Source organism: Phycodurus eques, chromosome 9, assembly GCF_024500275.1.
Source record: "Phycodurus eques isolate BA_2022a chromosome 9, UOR_Pequ_1.1, whole genome shotgun sequence".
Classification (NCBI taxonomy): Eukaryota; Metazoa; Chordata; class Actinopteri; order Syngnathiformes; family Syngnathidae; genus Phycodurus; species Phycodurus eques.
The window spans coordinates 27,253,937-27,272,569 of record NC_084533.1 but is presented as its reverse complement, the minus strand read 5'-3'; the positions used below and the strand labels follow the sequence as shown (position 1 = coordinate 27,272,569).

Genomic DNA, 18,633 nt, shown 5'->3' with positions numbered 1-18,633 from the left:
GCCTACCCAAGCAAATTATTTACATTAACTTCCATGATTCTTCCTAAAATCTGTACCAAATTTTCAAATCGTCAAATGTACTAAATAATAACGTTGAGATGATGCAAGCATTTTTTTATTATTATTATTTTTTATACCAAACCCCTTTTTTACAGTAACTTGAGCAACAGTTGAACAAATTATTATCCTCGACTTGTGATTTCAAAATTGGCTATCCATCAATTTGATGTACGTGTATGTGTAAGACCGCGATAAGGCGACGAAACATTCACAATGCTGTATATGTTTTCACAGCCATAACGGCCCTCTGAGGGAGACCGTAACAACAATGCGGTCCGCGAAAAAAAAAAAAACGCCCCCAGTTCGACACCCCCGGAAGGAGTTTGCACGTGCGTGCCGGATTCCGTGTCAATATTCCAGCCGGAGGCTGCAGTTAATGAGAGAACACAGCACATGTTGCAATAAAGGAGAAAGAAGATTCCGAGGTGGTGGCCCCGCAGACCGGACGGTATCGTAATCTCGGGATTGGATTTGTGTGCGGGTTTACGCGCGCATGTGATCATTTAAAAGCAACCCTTGTACTAATCCCTTCTGCACGCTCATCCGCCTGCAGACTGCGTGATACGACAGACTGCAGACAGACACTTCCTCAGGTAGCATTTGCGTTTTTATGTTTGATATACTTCACCTGATGTCACGAGGGTTCTTATGATTTAGGGCTTTGGGTTTAGTCATAGAAATATCTGCTGGTAATATCTTGTCACATCAAATAATGCACATTATTATGGTAGTAAAGCGGCATGGAACACAGCACAGTTCTGGTTATAGTTGGATTTCCCTTGCCACGCTGTATATATATATAATTGTTTTTTTTTTTCAAATATATGTAATTAATTGTTACGGGTTTGTGGCGTCTGGTTGATATGACTCTAAAATGTGGATGTTTTTACACTGCAAACCAGATCCTCTTCATTTGGTTATTGTCGATGTCCACTTTGCTCCGCAGTCATGGTGGACGCCGCCACCGCCGAGCAGTTCCTGGACGCCAACCCGCAGTTCGCCAAGCAGTACTACGACATCAACTTCCGGCCCAAGGTGGTGCGCGACCTGCTGGACAACGGCCGCGCCACGGCGGTGGACGTGAGCCGCTACCACCGGCTCACCGCGGTGGAGGAGAGCGAGATCCTCTTCGACCTGGTGCGAGACATCCAGGACAACCTCCAAATGGAGAAGTCGCTCTTCAACCTCATGCGGCACCTCAGCTTCATGATGAGGGCCGACCGCATGAGCCTCTTCATGTACCGACAGAGGAACGGCGTCGCCGAACTGGCCACCAGGTCGACCCGCCGACGTTGTCGCTTTTGATCGAACCCCAAATTCTATCGCTTTGCATTCAAACGCACCAAAAACCTCTGCCAAGGCCAAAAAAAAAAAAAGAAAAAGTCCTGTCGGTGGTAGCACTGCGCATCGCAAAAACACACACAGCAAGCTTATATTTCCACCGCAGCTTCATCTGCTGCATCGGATCTAGTGACCCCGATGCAAGCGGACTGTAACGGACAAAAAGTGAAAGGAAAATTCCCCGAACCAGACTTTTGTCCAGATCTGTAACAAAATGTGACGGTCCCTTTTGGAACCATCCGTAACGTTAACTCCGGAACGCTCAATCTGCTGGATCAGGTGTGTCGCTGGCACGTTTGGCCCCAATGCTAGCGGACTGTAACATCTGAAAGTGACAGTGATGCCTCTTTGACTCACTAACTCCGCCAACTCGCTCATTCGCTAACTCAGTCGCTCCCAAACGGAAGTCGCAATTTACAAACTCGCTAACTAATCATTCTCGAAATAGTCTCACTCGCTAATTCACTCAGACCTAACTAACCCTCTCGCTCGATGAACAAGTCACAAAGTTTCTAAATCAGCCAATCACTCCCTCGTTGTCTGGCTAACTGAGTCACTCACAAACTAACTCACTCACTTCGATGTGACGCTTCAAAAAAAAACGGAAACGGACTCCTCGACCTTAGCCGGAAAACGGCACCCGCTCCGATGCCCGGATGATAAGAATACCAATTGCAATTATTCTGGCGGTATCGATACAGCGTCATCACTTGTGCCCCCCGCAGGTTGTTTAACGTGCATAAAGATTCCGCGTTCGACGACTGCCTGGTGCAGCCCGACAGCGAAATCGTGTACCCGCTGGATTTGGGCATCGTGGGCCACGTGGCCTCCGTCAAGAAGATGGTCAACGTGCCCGACGTCGCTCAGGTAATCACTTGACGCACCTTCAAACTTACCACCAAGAGCATCTCAAGTGCAAAGGCAGAATTTGGGGCTCGGCTGTCCGTTTGCATACAATTACCGAAAAACCAACTACGTGAGTCTGTTGGTGTTATTAGTATTCAAATTCAGGTCTCAATAATGGAATGTCGGATTGTTTTCCAAATGTTAGGTATTATGGTTTAGATATCGTGTTTAGTTTAATATTTGGACCTTGGGGCACCGCAACACAAACTTATATGATATGAAGTGATATTCAACGTTCTCGTCCAAAATGTTTGCTGTATTTCTTTTTTGTCAACTCTTCCTAATTGTGCACACGTTCAAGAATTTAGGGAAGACGGTAGCAATAAAATACATTTTTTATCTGAATTTTAAATAATATATGAGGCAAATAATTATTTGAGAAAAAAATGCTGTTTTATCAGGATTTTGAATCATTTAAGTAATCATTTAATTCAGTGATTTTCAAAGTGTGGATACTCGTACCACAAGTGCTATGCGGGCTCCCTCTAGTGGTATACGAAAGAATCACGGTACAAGTTCAGTTGTATTTAACTTTGTAGTACAATATGTTTGCAATTCATTTCAAGAACTGTTTGCTTTTAAAATTATTTAGCTGCAATTTGTATTGAACTTGAATGCGCACTACGTTTTAATTCAATCATTATTCAATTACTGCCACTGATTTCAATCATTTCAAATAATAACAGATATGTTTGAAAAAGACTGGATTTTTAAACGGTTTTATAAATAATAAATGATATTGAAATTCGTATCCCCTCATGAAATACATCGGAGCTTCTTTGAGTCCCTTGAAATGTTCTTTATAATTCTCATGAGTTATTATTATATATTACCTTCCCCGTTTTTCCCCCTGTTGTGATATGCATTACACGCACACAAAAACAACGCACGTTTGTGAGACACTTATCACACATTAATTGCACACTTCTTACACATTCATTGAAGTTATGAGAATGATTATTTAGCTTTTGAACTATTTTGATGACTCAAAGACAGCAGTGCTACCGAAGTTTCGTGCACCGCCTTAGCCAACCCTCATAATAATCTTCTTCTCCACTGTTAACAAACTCCCAGTTCGCCATTGCGGTTTCCCCCCCTTGCGGCGGTGCAGCAAAATAGCCACTGGAGGGCGACATAACAGCCCAATTTCCTTTTAAACAAGGCCTCCAAAAACGGCACTTGAATTCTTCTGTGCGCCGGGAAGTGTTTGGTCACTTCCATCCCCACGTGAAGCAATAAACCACACGATTGTCCCTCGGCTTGACTCATGGGCTCGCCATGAGTAAATGTGGGGCAATTCCAAAGCTTCTGGCGACAGCTCGCCTTTCAGGCACGATGCTGCGAGTGTCTGTTCCCCATTGAAGATGGAGATTATTTCACTGGGATTGTGTTCTTCCACTCCTGTGCTGTCCCTGCTCCTCCTCCTCCTCCTCCTCCTTCTTCTTCTTCTTCTTCTTCTTATCGTGTCTCTCGATGTCGCTAGTCCCGCCTCGGCTTTGTGATAGTCACGTGTGCATGTTTGTGTGCGGAGGGGCGGTTTCCCAGATGAAGCCGGTTAATCTGTGCCGAATTAGAGCGATCCCAGATTACAGCCAGAGGTCACACAGGCCAGCAGCAGCAGCAGCACTAAAAACACCTCGCAGCCATTTTAGGACATTTTTCTTGTTCCCGCGGTAACCAAAAAGCCGTCTACGATTTATTGGATTAGAATTGGATTTATAATGTATAACTACAAATGATGATAGTTTTGTTATGAACAACTTCATAACTAAGTTCATTATCTGAATGGGTTGTTTACAATTTACAAATATGAATTACGATACAATTGACAATGGCCTCAATTTTAAATATTTATATGGGACGCACGAGTGTAAATCATTTGGCGCGGTTCTACAGCACATGCGGGCGGGGCTGACGTCAGGACGACGGAGCACTGTTCAAGTTTAATCGTCTAAGAGCTGTTCCTCAGCCTGGTGGTCCTGCATCGGATGCTCTGTAGCCCCCTGCTCGACGGGAGCGAATGGAAGAGAGGGTGTTCGGGATGCCTTGAGTCTTTGATGATGACCGGGTCCTTTGGATTTTGGCTTGAAATCTTTCGATCTTCATTTTAGAATCCTCACTTCAGCAACTTTGCGGACGAGCTGACCGAGTACACCACCAGGAATGTGCTGGCCGTGCCCATTATGAACGGCAAGGACATGGTGGCCGTCATGATGGCCGTCAACAAGATGGACGACGCGCCGCACTTCACCGCCGAGGATGAAGAGGTAGACGTGTACATCGTGTAACGAAATATACAGCGGTACCTTGCTTGATACGAGCGAGGCGACATACAGTACGCGTCTTTTCGAGATACCATCCGGCGTAAGGCGGTCATCAATAAATGTGAATACTTTCCCTACGGACTATTTATTCGCGCCAAAACAACGGGAACATTTTGGAATGGTCGTTCTTTATAGCTTATTAAGCCACAAATCTGTTGCCGCCCACTTGCGATCAAATTGGGGTGAGTGACTCAAACAGGTTTAACACCGATTACAATCTATTACAAATCAACATTCAACTTCGAATGTATTACATCTGCACTTTAAGTAAGGGATATTTATGACACAAATGGTGCACTAACACATACGGACACACAATATGGCAATACTCACAGCCATGTGTTGTTCTTAATGAGTGTCAAGCTTCTGGGAAATTGTTCCATCGTAGGGCAAGCATCCGATTGATTTGGGATACAGTGTGGCATTTCGGGCCGGGGGGGGGGGGGGGGGGGGGGGTGAACAAAATATTGATTTTGAAGGGTATCTGACCCAAGATGGATGCTCCTAACATATCTTTTGAAATGGATTACGACAGGAAGAATCTTGTTGATTTTGAATACGCTCTTGCATCTACTGTAAGAAACCTGCCGTACTGGTTTTAAAAATGGGCTCCAAGGTGGCAGCACAGGTTGTATCAGATACTGGTCTTCCTTATTTCCTCCCTGGATTATTGTTCCATATTTAAGCAAGAATCCTCTTGATTTTGAATATTGGGTGGCACTTGGAACGGGGCGGCCTGTCCGGTGTCTAAGAAGTACATTGATTTTAAAGATCTGCTTCAAGGTGGAAGGGGAGGTCCCATCTCTTCCATAAAAGTCTTCCGGAGCTGTTTTTCAATATCTGTCCGGCATCGAAAAAGAAAATCTCGTGCCGAAGATGGGCCAATACTGGTGTCTGCTAACAGATTTTCGAAAACGGACATCTGTGCAAGAATCCTATTGACTTTGAACATGTGGCGGAGGGAAGGATGTCTGTCCGACATCTAAGAAGATTGATTTGATGATTTTGAAGGATACCTTGCCCATGATGGGCACAACTAATTATTAAAATAGAACAGAACCTCTGGTACTGCCCTAAACTGGTTCAAGTCCTACCTCAACCACAGGACATCCTTTGTTGAAATTGTTAACCGTGTCTCAGACCATATAGATGTGACTTGCGGGGTTCCCCAGGGGTCAATCCGGGGACCCCTGTTGTTTAATCTCTACATGCTCCCATTAAACAATCTAATACGCAGCTGCAAATTATCCTGCGACAACTCTGCAGGCGACACTCAGATCTCGGCGTCATTGACGGCAGGTAAACGTGGGGCTGTACGTTCACTCTTTCGCTGCACTAAATTACTGCATGGATGCAAATATCTCAACTCCAAATTACAATTACATTTAAAATGTTGGAGTGGTGGCGGCACGGTGGACGACTGGTTAGAGCGTCTGCCTCACAGTTCTGAGGACCCGGGTTCAATCCCCGGCCCCGCCTGTGTGGAGTTTGCATGTTCTCCCCGTGCCTGCGTGGGTTTTCTGCAGGCACTCCGGTTTCCTCCCACATCCCAAAAACATGCATGGTAGGTTAATTGAAGACTCTAAATTGCCCGCAGGTGCGAATGTGAGTGCGAATGGTTGTTTGCTTATGTGTGCCCTGCGATTGGCTCGCAACCGGTTCAGGGTGTAGCCCGCCTCCTGTCCGATGATAGCTAGGATAGGCTCCAGCTCCCCCGCGACCCTTGTGAGGATAAGCGGCTCAGAAAATGGATGGATGGAGCCGTTGTTATAAATGTGTAAATTACATAAATTCATACCAAATGGCCAGACCCTTTCCGGCATCACAGATCCGTTTTCCTGTTCTATAGTAATCGTCACAGACTCCAAACCTTGGAGCCATATATTTGTTGTTTGCTATTATGACTTACTGCAACACAAAGCTGCTTTGTCAATGAAAAAAAAAAGGAATATTGATATTCCCGCAGACCTTCAACAAGTACCTGAACTTCGCCAACCTGGTGCTGAGGGTTTTCCACCTGAGCTACCTGCACAACTGCGAAACCAGGAGAGGGCAGGTGAGTGTTTTTCACTGTCTTCTCACACTTTTAGTGATGGTTTTGCGGACTGCTGCAAGTCAGGGAGAGGCTTTGTGACTCCCAGCGGTCATTGCAGTCAAAGAAAAAAGCAATTACACAAAGTTACAGCACTGATTGATGCGACTCAAGAGTCCTAACAAAGTTGGAGGGAGGTGGGGGGGGGGGATTATTTTGGCTTTGAGGGATTATTATTGTTCTTTGTCACAGCAAGAGTGCTCTAGATTTTTTGATGTTGTCTGATTTAAGGTGATTGAAGGAGGTTGATGTCAAAAGTTTGGGATGTGAAGGAAGGAGCGTCTCCACTCTCACGCTGCATTGCCGCCATATTGCACATTTATTACTCCTATTACACACCTTACACATTAAGCAATTATTGCACACCTATTACAATCCATTGTACATTTATTGCACGCTTATTGCATATTTATTTCACAATTATTCCACGCATATTCAAACCTTTATTGCACACCTATTACAATCTATTACAAATTAACATTAAAATTCAAACGTATTACATCTATTACACTAACTCATCCATTTATCGCACACCTATTACACTATTACATATAATTACACACGTATTGCTAGTTACTACAACGTTATTAGACAATACAATTTGTGACACACGAATTATACATTTGTTTACTATACACTTATTGCACTTCAGTGAATGAGAGCGTAGAGTTGGCTAGCTGTTAAATGGCTAGCCCGTTCGCCAGTCTGCATGTTCAGTGACTTGCCGTGAGTCGCCATCTTCGGCAGCTCATGTATGAATGTGCTTATTCTGTATATGTTTAATGAGTCCCTGACCATGACATTTTGTTCTAGCTAGCAATATTACACTTCTCTTCCACATTTTACATACTGTACAAGAATGGAACTTTTGACGTGCGTTTTGCGTGCAGGTGCTGCTGTGGTCAGCCAGCAAGGTGTTTGAGGAGCTGACAGACATCGAGAGGCAGTTTCACAAGGCCTTGTACACAGTGCGAGCCTTCCTCAACTGCGACCGCTACTCTGTGGGCCTGCTGGACATGACCAAAACCAAAGTGACTAGCATCCACCACGCCGACGCTAGCGACAAACGCACTTGAACTCCATTTTGTTCTTTGGTTTGCAGGAGTTCTTTGACCTTTGGCCCGTCCTGATGGGAGAAGTTCCTCCGTACGACGGACCTAAAACGCCCGATGGCCGGGTGGGTGAAAACAATGATCGGTCCTTCGAAGCGCACTCAACCGTCATCCTTGTCTTGTCTTTTCCAGGAAGTAATCTTCTACAAAATTATCGACTATATACTACACGGCAAAGAGGACATCAAAGTCATCCCGTCAGTCACAAGTACAAATCGGTCCCGTTGCTGATTTATGATTATTACATGAAATGCTGTTGTTATTGACGTGCAGGAATCCTCCAGCAGACCACTGGGCTCTGGTCAGCGGCTTGCCAACGTATGTGGCAGAAAATGGACTGGTCAGAATCTATCAATCTTTTCCTCGAATATTTGACCTCTGATCACTTTTAATTATGAAATACATTTCAAGGCAAGATCGCGAAGATAACAACATCAAAAGGGCATCTCTGTTAAAAATGCACATTACGTAACACATTTGACACCCACATTATATCGGTATTACTCATTTATTACACCCTTCTTTTTGCTTACTACACACATATTACACATGTATGTCACATTTATAACACTGATTACATCTTCATCCACACAACTATACATGTATGACATGCTTACCACCTAGTTATTATACTGCACATTTAGTTAACCCCTTTTCTACATTTATTACACACTTGTTACATGTTTGTTACATATTAGGAAGTTAATACACATTTAACATATGTATTACACATGTATAACACACTTATGACAGTCCTATTACACACAACAGATTTATTCCATATTTACACAACCATGTATTTATTTCACCCTTATCACTGATTACCTAGTCAATACAGAGTAACTAAACATGTATGATGTACTTATTGCACATTTGTCACACACGTATTACCTTTCTAGTACATAATTGCTTATTACACAGTTATTACACGTTTACACACATAGATTTATCACACACTCGTTAGACATTACACCTTATTTGCACACTGCACATTTATTACAGAACACGTTTATTACACAGTCGTCATTGATTTAGGCAATCATAGGTCTACATTGCACATTAAATGTTACACACTATAAATTTATGACATATCACACAGTTTTTTTAATACTTATTTACACAATTACCTATGCTTTTACCCATTACACATTCATTACACAATAATAACGCACTGATTACACATTTATTACACACTTAATTACACATGGCATGGTAAGTTCTGAAAATTGAAATTGAAAAAAACCCCACATTTGATCTCCGCCTTTTCCTCCTCCCACTTGAGGATAAGCGGTAAAGAAAATGGATGGCCGGATGGATAACTTCTTCCGTGTTTCCGACAGATTTGCAACATAATGAACGCAGCTGAGGATGAATTCTTCAACTTCCAGGTGAGAGGCTTGCTTTCATTTGAACGTGCACGCCATTAGCGACACGCGCACGATGTAATGAGATCTAACACAGGGGCCACGTGAGTTTATGGCGCCACTTTTCCATCAGGGCTCCCTTAGAACAAAAAGTCGTTCCATTGTGGGCGGGTATACGTAATGTTGTGGCACTGACGCGATGTCGTGTGTGTGTGTGTGTGTGGCGAAGCCGCAGTCATAAAGGGAATAAATGATCTCCTTAAGTTCCCTCAGCGACTTTCCAGCAGGATGCGCAGCTCCTCTCATCTTTCCTCCCATTACAATCACTTTTGCCACGGGGTGGTGCGCCTCCCCTCACGAGCAAATTCAAGTTGGCTGACAGAGTGGAGCTTTTTCAGCCAAACTCCTCGATTGCACATGAAATTACATTAGTATCACTTCTTTTACAAAACGAAATTTGCCCCGGAGGAAATTCCGGAAATAACGCGCTCTCGAGTCACACTGCTGTCATCGTAAGATTCTAGATTCTAAATCTCAAATAAAAAATAATTTAAAAAAATAACGGATTCATTCATAACTGATTCATGTTTTTCTGTGGCATTCAAGGCGTATTTGTCACAAATGTAGATATTTACATTTATTACACACCTATGACACACGTATTACCCATTTACAACACATTATTACATACTATCGCATTAGTTTGTGTGTCGATTTATTACACATTTTTAAATGTTTGCACATTTATTGCACAGTTTATTACACACTTAATACACATTTACTATGCATGTATTACACTTCCACATTTAATACACGCTTATGACTTGTATTTTCTACACATGTATTAAATACTATAGACTTATTCCATATTTCCTACACACTTTCGTACAAGATATAAATCTATTATATACTTTTGACATGCTTATTACACACTTATTACGCATGTCTCGATTCGATTTGGTTCTTTTATGTCAGTGTGTGTGTGTGTGTGTGTGTGTGCGTGCGTGCGTGCGTGCGTCTCCCTCCCTTTGCACAGAAAGAACCTCTGGACAACTCGGGCTGGACAGTCCGCAATGTTTTGTCCATGCCCATCGTCAACAAGAAAGAGGAGATTGTGGGCGTGGCCACCTTCTATAACAGGAAGGACGGGAAACCCTTTGATGAAATGGATGAAACGCTGATGGAGGTGGAGTATTGTTTTGTGCGCGTGTGACTCGCAGGTTTCTAAATAGCGGGTCGTGCACGTCCGTTATTTATTAGCCTGGAGGCTTTTCTGGGTCCACTTCGCTCACACGCTCGAGTGCTCGCAGTTGAGCAACAATCCAGGCGTCCCGATTTTGAAGCAAACACACAAACCACAGTGACTTATTCATCATGGACTGTTCGTTTTATTTGGACAATCCCTCACAGGAAGGGATTTGGAAGTTTGTTTTCCGTGGTCTGTTGTGAAAGGAGCGGAAAGTCTTAAAGTTACGCAGTACGCTATTAGATAAATAGATTGATTGATGGATAGATTTTTTTTTTTTTGTCCGTGTTTTACCTGTTGCCATGTCTTTATTTATTTCTAGATTTAAAAAAAATAAAAAGAAGTTACATCATTTTTTGTTAGCACTCTACCAGGTTCAATATTTTAGTATCAATATAAATTTGGATAATTTTATATTTTTGGTAATAATTATTTCAAAATAAAATGAAGTTTAATTATCTTTACGGGTGCTCTCGTAGAAACTTTGCATTTCTTTTTTTACTTCTAGTGTTCTATTTATTTTAATTAGAACAAATAAATACTATTAAAATAGGTACATTTCATCTTTGCTCTACCAGTAGCCACTTTATTAAAAAAAAACATAAGTGCACTTGCTTCCAGTTATTACTTATCAATTCATTTATTTTACTTTTAATTTAGTGTTATTTTATTTTGAAGGACAAATAAAAATAAGTGCATTTTTTCTTTCCGTCAGTGCTCTACACCTTGCGACTTATTAGTTTGTTTTACATTCTATTTTTTAAATGTATTTAATAATAATAATAAAAATAAGCCTTTTTTTCTAGTATAAAAAAAAATACAGTAAAGTAAATATGAAACAAATATTCCGTTTCTTTTCGCAAGCGCTCTATTAGTTGCCGCAGGTGTCCGCAGGCAGGTGACGTCGTCCCTCCCCGTTGCAGTCGCTGACTCAGTTCCTGGGCTGGTCGGTGCTCAACCCGGACACGTATGACAAGATGAACAAGCTCGAGAACCGCAAGGACATCTTCCAGGACATGGTGCTGTACCACGTCAAATGTCGAAAGGACGAGATCCAGAACATCCTGGTCAGTCGTATCGCATACACTCGTATGGTATCGTCGTCAAAGTTCCGTTGCGGATTTGGAATCGAACTTGTGTAATAATTCAAGCGCAAGTAGGGCTAACAACAATAACGAATGTATGACTTTGCGCCTCTGCCGAGTGATGCCGTTCCCCTCCCGTCCCGGAGGTGGCGGAAGCGCGTGACACAAAATGGACGCCAACGCTCACACTTTTTCATGTTCCGTACATCTGCTTGAGCCAAAAATGAGCCATTTTAGGCTCACTTTTGCGATTAACAGGAGTCTTTCAAAGATGAACTTGAATGAGCCACTTTCACTTAGCAGTAGGAAATATTGACCCACAAAAAAAAGTGGAAGTTGAAGACGCCATGCCCAAAATGCAGGAAGTTTGCCATTTTGGTTGCTCGAGGGCATTCAAGCCATGAAAGCAGCTTCCAAAATTCAGCCGACCAAGCCAGTTTCACTTATCGACAGGAAATTCGGTATTCTGATCGATCATGATTAGACCCGCAAAAAAGGTCTCAATGGGCCGTGCCCAAAAAGACACAGGAAGTCAACCATTTCGACTGGAATTGGCCATTTTAGGCTCATCTGGAATATTTCCAGGGGTGCTTCCAAAACGAACGTGTCTCAGCAAATGTCACTGAGCAACATGAAACGCGGTAGTCACGGTGGGCGACTGGTTAGCACGTCTGCCTCACACTTGTGGGGACCGGGGTTCAAATCCCGGGCACTCCGCTTTCCTCCCGCATCCCCAAAACATGCACGCTAGGTCGATTGAAGACTCAATTGACCATAGGTGCGAATGCGAGTGCGACCGGTCGTTTGTCTCTACGTGCCCTGCGATCTGAAAAAGCCGTGCTTGAACAGACGGAAATTGAAGTGGCCGTTTTGTTCTTCAAACATGACCTCGTCAGATTGCGAATACATTTCAGATTCACATTGGAAAACTTCCTTCATCCTCACGAGGCAATTATTGGAAGATTCGATACCGATGTTGCGTGAGGGCGGAGCTACACGCGACAGCTACGATAGTTACGATGCTACCGTACGATTCCCGATGGGTGCTTTCTCTGCTTCGTCAGAACACGCGCGAGCGATGGGGGAAGGAACCGGACGAGTGCGAAGAGGAGGAGCTGGAGGAGATCCTGGTAAACGACAACAACGCAAACAACTGTCGCACATAAACACAACCCGCTACTATCGTTTTTCCGACACGATTTATTGAACGATAACGTTTTTTTTTTGTTTTTTTTGTTTTTTTGGTTTTGCCCGTCTCCAGTCAGAGGTTCTCCCCAACGCCAAGAAAGCGGAGATCCTGGAGTTTCACTTCTGCGACTTTGAGCACAGCGAGTTGGACCTGGTCAAGTGTGGCATCAGGATGTACTACGAACTCAAAGTGGTGGACAAGTTCCACATCCCCAGAGAGGTGACCGTCTCTTTTGTTGCCTTACGTTCACTTTGGCAAGCTACCGGTCGCCTTTCACTCCGGCACGCGTACAAAGCGACACGCAAACACGATTGTTTGTTTCAGTTCGAAGTTCACCAGTAACAACATTGAAAATCCGATTGCTGTAAACCACATCAAGTCACATATTGGATTCAAAGTCTGAGTGACAGCAACTGTTTTTGTTCATAAAATGTCACCAAACTCCCCCGTCAACTGAATTTGGTGCACTTTCTTTACTCGTCTCGCCGTAAAAAGCCGTAAAACCGATGCAGTTGCAGAGTTTTATTTAGAAAGACTTAGCGAGCTCTCATTGGCTGCAATGCAGGAAGTTAATTAATGATGAGGCATCGCCGGTCGCCTGCTGAGTGTCCTCCTGGAAATAAACTCACTGCAAAGCTATTTTTAACACTTATTTGGACAAACGGAGGACTCATGGGTGTGTGCGTGTGTATGTGTGTGTGTGTGTGTGTGTGCGTGTGCGTGCGTGCCTGCGTGCGCGTGCGTGAGTGTGTGTGCGCGCAGGTGTTGGTGAGATTCATGTACTCGCTCAGCAAAGGCTACAGGAAGATCACCTATCACAACTGGAGACACGGATTCAACGTTGGCCAGACCATGTTCACGCTGCTCATGGTCTCACACACACACACACACACATCTATCATGTGTAAACCCGCAAAAAAGGTCTCGAGAAGCCACGCCCGAAACGACACAGAAAGTCTGCCATTTTGCTTTTCTAGGCCATTTCTAGGGTGTGATAGATACAAAGGTGAACTTGGCCAGTCTGCCATGAAATTTGGCTTGACTATCTCCAAAAAAAGTCTCGAGAAACCATGTCTGGGAAAAAAACCTAAAGAAAAAAAAACCAAGAAGTCTGCCTTTTTGGTTTGAATCGGTCATTTTAGAGCCATTTGGCCATTCGAGAGTATTGGAAAATGCAGCCCCAGAAGCCGGCGCCCCTCAGAAACATGACATTTGGTAGGCTTGTCTATAATGAGTAGACCCACAAAAAAGTCTCAAGAAGCTATGTCTGAAAAGAAACAGGAGGTCTGCCATTTTAGTGCAAAGCGGCCATTTTATAGCCGTTCTGGCTATTCGGCCGAAATAAAAAAATTCAGCCCCCAAAGCTAGTTGTACTTAGTAATGTGAAATTTGGTAGGCATGTCTATAATGAGTAGACCTACGAAAAAGTCTCAAGAAGCCATGCCCGAGAACACACAGGAATCCTCCCATTTTGCTTTGAATCGACTGTTTTAGGGTCAATTTGGCCACTTTCAGTGAATCCCCCCCAAAACAATTCTGCTACGGATTTTGTCCGATTGCTTCCAAATCGGAACCTCGTCTACTATACTGATGGGCGGCGCTCGTGAAATCAGAAATGTATACCTGCCCTCGTGACGTGCACTTGTGCGGCCGGCCGGTGTGTTCAGACGGGCGACCTGAAGCGTTACTACACCGACCTGGAGCGCATGGCCATGGTGACCGCCGGATTCTGTCACGACATCGACCACCGGGGAACAAACAACCTCTATCAGATGAAGTGAGCGCAACATTTTCGTCGTTTGTTGACAAGCGCTGGCTGCTACGAGCGCAATTCATCATCTGTAGTAAAATAAGCCAAATGATAATTCAGGATTTAGCAGCATTGAACCTCCCAGCGTTGATGTGTGCGCGCGTGTGCGTGTGTGTGTATGTGTGTGTGTGCGCGCGCGTGTGTTTTCGTGTGTCCAGGTCTGGAAATCCTCTGGCGAAGCTTCACGGCTCGTCCATCTTGGAGAGACACCATCTTGAGTTTGGCAAGACTTTGCTGAGAGATGAGGTGTGTCGCGGCGCACGAACGCACACACACGACTTCAACTCTGAAGCATTTCGAATAATATTTTTTGTCATGGGGAGGGAAAAAAAACAAAAGATTGTCAAAGTATTGTTTAATGTTAAAAAAAAAAAAAACATTTCAAATACAAAAATGTCAAAAATAGAATGTTAAAAAAAAACTATAGTTGATTTATTTAAAACTTTATGTAAAAAATGCCATTCTTTATTCATTTTAAATGAATCACTTTATTAATTTATTCAGTTTTAAATGAAAAGACTTCATTATGATGCAAATGATTTGAAAAACAAACAAAAACGTTTTTGAACGATTTTTAAAAAATTATTGAATTGGAAATAATCAATTTTGACTTATTTCTAATTTGTAACAATGTATTTTCTCCATAAAAACAAATCCATTTTTAAAAACACACAAAATATTCTGTTTGTTTATAAATACAAAACATCAATTCAAATTTAAAACTTGATTGATTCAAAACTTATGTTAAATACAAAACTTGTTAAATACAAATATATTTTTAATTAAAAATTTATTGGATTTAAAATAAAACCGTTTTATTACATTCAAATTGGAAACAATATATTTAATTTCAAGCAAAACTTCATTTTGAACACAAATCAATTTTAAAAAAAACTAATTCAAACATTTAATGATTGTTCTAATGCATTTAATGATACAAACAAGTAATTCAGTTTTAAAACTTCATTTATTTCAAAACTTTTTAATTCATTCAATTTAAAAACGTATTTAATTTTGTATAAACATTTAACTTTTAATATAAATACATTTCAAATGTCTTGATTTTAAAAATATATTTACTTTGAATTAAAAACTCATTTTTAAATCATTCAAATTTGAAACTTAATTGATTGAATTTTAAAGAAAAAAATGGAATTTTAAAAACAAACAAAATATTTTTGAAATGTAAAACTAATGGTTTAAAACATTTAATCTCAAATTGCAAAGAAATGTAACTTAAAAATGCCCCAATTTTTGTTTTTTTGTTGGGGGGGGGGGGGGGGGAATCCTTAAATAACATCAATTATAATAGAAGGTAATAATAAGTGTGCAGCATAACTCCCTGCCTTCCATCCCGCCACTTTTTGTTTCAGTCTTTGAACATCTACCAGAATCTGAACCGCCGCCAGCACGACATCGTCATCCACCTGATGGACATCGCCATCATCGCCACCGACCTGGCGCTCTACTTCAAGTCAGTACCGCCCGTCCGGCCGGATTCTCGCCGATCCCGTGATGCATTGCGGCCGTCCTCCCGTGCAGGAAGAGGACCATGTTCCAGAAGATTGTGGACCAGTCCAAGACGTACGACAGCTGGAACGACTGGACCAAGTACATGATGCTGGAGACAACACGCAAGGAGATAGTCATGTAGGCGCGCACGCACGCACACGCACACACACACGCAAATTGTCAATCACGTCGTGTGTCAACCTCGCAGGGCCATGATGATGACGGCCTGCGACCTGTCGGCCATCGCGAAGCCCTGGGAGATCCAGAGCAAGGTCGGCGTTAAGTGTGTGTGTGTGTGTGTTTCATCCACACTCACGATGTGTATCGGATTCATTTGCTGTATAAGAGCGACGCTGGACATGATTTAAAAAAAAAAAAAAAAAATGTATACTATGAAAAAGAAGTTATACTTTTAAAGAAAAAAAAGTTGTTGTTTTTTTTTTTTTTAAGGAAAAAAAAAAAAGTGGGGTAGATTTTTAAGAAGAAAAATACCGTATTTTACAATTGACTGAGTCACTGACGGTGTAGTGGTCCACTCGCCTGACTTGCGGGCAGCGTGGGGATAAGCGCTGTTGAAAATGGATGGATGCGCAATTGACTGCTACATTTCTTTATTGGAAACGTAAAAAAAAAAAAAATCATAAAAAAAAAAAAAATGGTTTTTTTTTGGGGGGGGGACTGGAATGAATTAATTGCATTTCCAATTACTTTAATGGTGAAATATCTTTTGAGATGAGAAGTGTTTTGAGGTAAGAGCATGGTCACGGAGCCAATTAAACTCGTATCTCAAGGCAGATCAGATTACAGTTGTATTTTGTATTTTATTACATTAAACATATTTATGAGAGGAAAAAAATATTTTTCAACAAAAAAGACATTATTTTAGGAGATTAAAGTTACATTTCTTTGAGAAAAAGTTGTCATTTTACTTTATTTTAAAATTGTGTTTTGGGAGGAATTAAAAAAAAAAACATTTTTCGGGAAGGACGTCTTTCGAGAAAAACATTGGGAAATTATACAGATCAAAGTTGTACTTCTGTATTGTTCTTTAGATTCTGAAATAATGTCGTTTTTGGACTTTTTTTTTTTTTTTTTTGAGGGGAGAAGGACATTTTTTTCAAAAAGATTTCTTGAAAAAAAAAAAAAATTGCTTTGAAAAATGAGTCTAGGTGGCAAGAGTTTGCGTAAATAACATGTTGGACTTGACTTTTTTTGTGACTTGCGCATGCGGGAGAATCTACTCCTAAACGTTTATTTTCCTACCTTGCCGCAGGTGGCGCTGTCTGTAGCTGCTGAGTTTTGGGAGCAAGGAGATCTGGAGAGGACCGTCCTGGAGCAACAACCCATCGTAAGCGTTTGCGAGACGTGAAGTCTCCGACAAGCAATACGCAGCGGATCCTGTGTTTTTGATGAAGCGAGCGGTGAGTGATGGAAGAATATGAACGACAGCTCTGCATTGTTTGTTTCGTCTCCTTTTCAGCCCATGATGGACAGAAACAAAGCAGATGAGCTTCCGAAGCTTCAGTGCGGCTTCATCGACTTTGTCTGCTCCTTTGTTTACAAGGTCATATCGTGTCATTTAAACTAAAAAATACATAAATCACAAAAAGTATTTGGGTGAAAAGTCATATTTTGAACTTGGGTCAGGACATCCGATTGTATCGGTGACACTGACGCCAAACGTTGTCGTGCGCGAGCGCAGGAGTTCAGCCGCTTCCACGAGGAGATCACGCCCATGCTGGAGCGGCTCCTCAACAACCGCAAGGAGTGGAACGCCCTCAAGGAGGTGCACGACGCCAAGATGGCCGCCGGCGAGGCGGCCAAGAAGGCCAAGGAGGAGGCGGCCGGCGCGGCGGCCGCGGCCAGACAAGGTTCGTCGCCGACACCAAGCGAGCGAAAAGTCCATTTTTACAACGACTAATGCGCTGTTTTTTTTTTTTTTTTTCTTTCTTCCTGCAGCGAGTGCGGCCCAGTCCAAGACTTGCACGCTCAGCTAGAAAGCCGCTTCGCAAACGTTTTACACCAAGTACAATCTCCAAAAACACGTTAACAACGTTCAAATACGGTAGCGTAGGTTTTATTCCTCGCAAGTATATTGCTTATTTTCGTAAGATGCTATAACGGCTATGTACAGTTTGAACATTAACGCTGCACTTAAATAGAGGCAAATAAAAAATAAAAAAAATGGTACCGTATAATCATAATGATGAACTTGAAAGGTTTTACATACAAATAAAAATTGTAAATGACCGAAATACATATTGAAGGACAAACATTTCTGAAAGGTTAAATCCTTACTTAAAAGTTAAGTACAACTAAACTGTAACAAATGCACTGTACTGGGTTTAAAAAAAAAATGGATTTATACTCAATTTGACCATTGAATTCAGTGATTCTTTCACATACCACTAGAGGGAGCCCACGTGATTCACTGATGCGCTTGTGATTGTGAGTAACAGTATTGAAAGCATGTGCAAGTATGTAATTGCTTGAAAAAAATTGTCGATGTTGCTGTTTTCATACACAAACAAGTTTGTTTGTCTTTGCATTGAGTGCATTGTGTTGCTGATTAAAGTTAGAGGGACTATTCAA

General features: G+C 42.1%; 1 protein-coding gene across 4 annotated transcripts; it reads left to right on the top strand.

Moving 5' to 3' along the window:
• Positions 1-573: 573 nt before the first annotated feature.
• pde6a (phosphodiesterase 6A, cGMP-specific, rod, alpha) lies at positions 574-18,633 on the top strand. 4 transcript variants are annotated; one of them, XM_061686146.1, is made up of 24 exons: positions 574-653; positions 1,007-1,337; positions 2,127-2,268; positions 4,419-4,574; positions 6,598-6,687; positions 7,614-7,754; positions 7,826-7,900; positions 7,968-8,032; positions 8,109-8,175; positions 9,176-9,223; positions 10,236-10,385; positions 11,369-11,512; positions 12,595-12,660; positions 12,792-12,938; positions 13,482-13,589; positions 14,387-14,496; positions 14,688-14,775; positions 15,903-16,003; positions 16,072-16,179; positions 16,250-16,313; positions 17,315-17,389; positions 17,522-17,605; positions 17,744-17,912; positions 18,001-18,633. In XM_061686146.1, the coding sequence occupies exons 2-24, from the start codon at positions 1,009-1,011 to the stop codon at positions 18,036-18,038; spliced, it is 2,565 nt and encodes an 854-aa protein (XP_061542130.1). In that variant the 5' UTR covers positions 574-653; positions 1,007-1,008; the 3' UTR covers positions 18,039-18,633. The 4 variants fall into 4 exon arrangements, 2 of the variants coding, with proteins under 2 accessions (XP_061542130.1, XP_061542132.1); XR_009769220.1 differs by lacking the exons at positions 17,522-17,605; positions 18,001-18,633 and having other exon boundaries at positions 17,315-17,462; positions 17,744-17,831; XM_061686148.1 differs by lacking the exons at positions 574-653; positions 2,127-2,268 and having other exon boundaries at positions 1,257-1,337.